Source organism: Littorina saxatilis, linkage group LG9, assembly GCF_037325665.1.
Source record: "Littorina saxatilis isolate snail1 linkage group LG9, US_GU_Lsax_2.0, whole genome shotgun sequence".
NCBI lineage: Eukaryota > Metazoa > Mollusca > Gastropoda > Littorinimorpha > Littorinidae > Littorina > Littorina saxatilis.
Genome location: NC_090253.1, coordinates 46,969,258 through 46,972,613, shown reverse-complemented (window position 1 = coordinate 46,972,613; position 3,356 = coordinate 46,969,258). Strand labels below are relative to the sequence as shown.

General features: G+C 45.4%; 1 protein-coding gene across 1 annotated transcript; it reads right to left on the bottom strand.

Moving 5' to 3' along the window:
• Positions 1-439: 439 nt before the first annotated feature.
• LOC138977228 (uncharacterized) lies at positions 440-1,933 on the bottom strand. The gene has a single exon (XM_070350134.1). It carries the CDS (start codon positions 1,931-1,933, stop codon positions 440-442), a length of 1,494 nt encoding a protein of 497 aa, XP_070206235.1.
• Positions 1,934-3,356: the final 1,423 nt, after the last annotated feature.

Sequence of the window (3,356 nt, the reverse complement as noted above, 5' to 3'; positions counted from 1 at the left end):
TTTGAAGTGGGGAAGCAATAAAGAGGTCGTCGATATCAAAAGTGATATCGACGGAAATGTCGTCGATATAATTTTTGCACTGAGCTCAGTTTTGCCCAATTGACCAATGGAAATCCACGTAACATATCAAATAGCAATATTGGGTAATATACTGGCAGGCAGTCAAATATCAACAGATGGGCACTGACAAAAAGACTAAGAGATTTGCACAAAGACACACTTCTCCAGCTTCCTAAATCAAGGGGCACCATCCAACGACCACCACCACCACCAAAAAGAAGAAGAAGAAGACGAAGAAGAACAACAACAACAACAGCAACAACGACAACAGTAACAACAACACTTACAACAACAACTGTAAGAACAACAACAACAAAAACAGCAACAAGAACAATGACAATAACAACACACACACATATTTATCCACATTCACCAAGCATCACTTATCGACGGGCTCCATACAGAGGATGGTACCACCCCTACAGGCCAGCCACAGGCGAGCGGAGACATCCACAGTGATGGCGGTGGGTTGGATCAGCCAGGGACAGCCCGGGGCCAGGTAGCGCACAAACCTCAGACACCCACCGCTCACATCCACCACGTGAATGGCGTCGTTCTCTTCGTTTGTCACCAGCAGCACGTGCTGACCGCCCAGCCTGTAGAAACACACGTCGGACGGCTGGCAGCAAGGGAGATGTGCAGGAGGGCTGTAGATGCTGATGGCTTTCACTCTCTGTCGTCGGTACAGTTTCACTTTGCGCCACACATCCGGGAGCTGGGGCTCTTCCACCACCACGAAGAACTGCTGCGTGTCGTCCACGTCGAATGCACGATGGGCTCCCACGTTGATGGTGAATTCTGTTTTCTGTTCTGCCTTGAATGGATCTGTAGATATCACAGTGACAATGTCGACCTCTGCCTTTTCTGATAAGTCGTTGTCCAGTCTGAAGTGTGCTGTTGTCAATGATTTGCAGAATGTGTCTATACACCCTGCCCGAGGAGCTGGGCGCATTCTCTTTCCTTTGGCATATTGTTTGTATGACACTTTACCGACCCTTCTATCATTGCTCTCGTATGTCCCATCCTCACTGTAAAGCTTCACGGGAGCGTCTTTTTTCAACTGGCACCGTTCAAACGACACCCTCACAACAGGCGGGTCTTCATCATCATGACAGAGAGAAAAGACCTCAATGTCAGCCTCCAGCCCACACGGGAACCGCTTCACCACCCTCACTTCAGGCGCAGCAACCTCCATCTCCATCTTGGTCACCGTGCCCATGAAGTCACGTGTCTTCTGCAGGATGACGTCACCCGTGACCTTGAAGTGGAGGACGGGACGACAGACAGTTTTCAGCCCCTGTGACGTCAGCTTCTCAACGGCTTGCTCACTGCAGCGACCTGTCTTCATCTCATGGACAGCAGTTATGACATCACTCGCTCTTCTGAGGTCATAGGCACGTTCAACTTGTCGCATAATTCTCAAGAGTTCTTTCGGGTCGTTTTCTTGCTGTTTCAGGATCTTGTCGATGTCACCCTCAATGTCTGTGCTAACAGTACGAAGCGAGTCCAGGGCCTCATCTCTGAACTTGTCGGCAGCGGCCACCATGACGGCGTGTCGGTCACGTATGTTTTTCTCCACTACCGCCTTCTTGTCCAGCACGGCCTGCTGCTCTGCTCTCGTCGTCTTCAGTCTTTCCCTGAGATGTTTCTCTGCTTTCTGCAGGCGAGACTTGTCAGTGAGTAGTTCTTTGTGTTTCTGTTGGATGGCTGTGTGAAGGTCTTCTGTCTGGTGCTGCTCGTGTTTGGTCATCTTACAGTTGATACAAATGGACTCTTGGCACCTGACACAGTAAAACTCCAGCTCTTTCTTCTTGTGGATTGAACACATCTCTTCGTTATTGTCTGACTCAGCGTCTTTACCACCAGTAGCCATATTGTAATGTTGAAATAATTTGGGTGAGGTGAAGTTTTTGATGACGCTCACTTCACAGGTGGAGAATACTTGTCAATGAAGTAGGAGTGAATTGGTCTGTAACATTGGATTCCGTCTGGGAAAAAAGATTAAGAAAAACAAATAATTTATTTTTACATTTAGTCAAGTTTTGACTAAATGTTTTAACATAGAGGGGGAATCGAGACGAGGGTCGTGGTGTATGTGTGTGTGTGTGTGTGTGTGTGTGTGTGTGTGTGTGCGTGTGTGTGTGTGTGTGTGTGTGTGTGTGTGTGTGTGTTGTGTGTCTGTGTCTGTGTGTGTGTGTCTGTGTCTGTGCGTGTGTGTGTGTGTGTGTGTGTAGAGCGATTCAGACCAAACTACTGAACCGATCTTTATGAAATTTGACATGAGAGTTCCTGGGATTGATATCCCCGGAATTTATTTTTCATTTGTTTCGATAAATACTTTTGATGACGTCATATCCGGCTTTTTGTAAAAGTTGAGGCGGCACTGTCACACCATCATTTTTCAATCAAATTGATTGAAATTTTTGTAAAGCAATCTTCGACGAAGGCCGGACTTCCGTAGTGCATTTCATGACTAAATGTAGTAATTTCGCCTTACGCGACTTGTTTCTTTTCCGGAAGAAATGAATGCAACTGATTTTCACTTTGCTTTTATAATTTCATGTTATTATTATTAAGAAAAAAGTAATTGGAGTTTGTTTCTCCAAATGGGAGGGTGGTTTTTTTTCTCAATTTTTTAAAAAGTGACTGAAAAACCGCACACACAAAATTGTCAAAAAATCAAGAAGCCTCTCATCTGTACAGGCGTGTTTGTGGCCTATAAGCTATTTCGGTAGGGAAAATAACTGCCTGCACAACATACTGAAAAGATCGCCAGATCACACCACCACAAGGAATCAATACCAGCCGCCAGTAACATGAGAAGAAGCGACATCACTGCTCACATGGAACAGAATAGAAAGTAACCAAAATGTTCTTCCTGCGATCATGTATTCTTGACATAAATATACAGCAAAGTTACTGACCTGTTTCAGCACAAAAGAGGCAAGGGTCCAGAGGGTGAACTCTCATGGAAGGTGAGATATTTGGTATAACTCTAACCACAGCAGGCACCCGATGTGTCACGTACAATTGGCGGCCACAGGGTCTACTTTCGGTTGGGGAAAACAGGCGGTTGCGAGTGTCATTTTTTTATGTGTATAGTAGGTCGCTTTTAGGGAGTGGAAAAATAAAAATAAAAATGAGAGTTATGTAGTTCGTTATTTTGGTTCTCTTTTTTGTTGAAAGAACATTTAGTCAAGTTTTGTCTGATGGCGTATGTGTGAGTGTGTGTGTGTGTGTGTGTGTGTGTGTGTGTGTGTGTATGTGTGTGTGTGTGTGTGTGTGTGTGTGTGTGT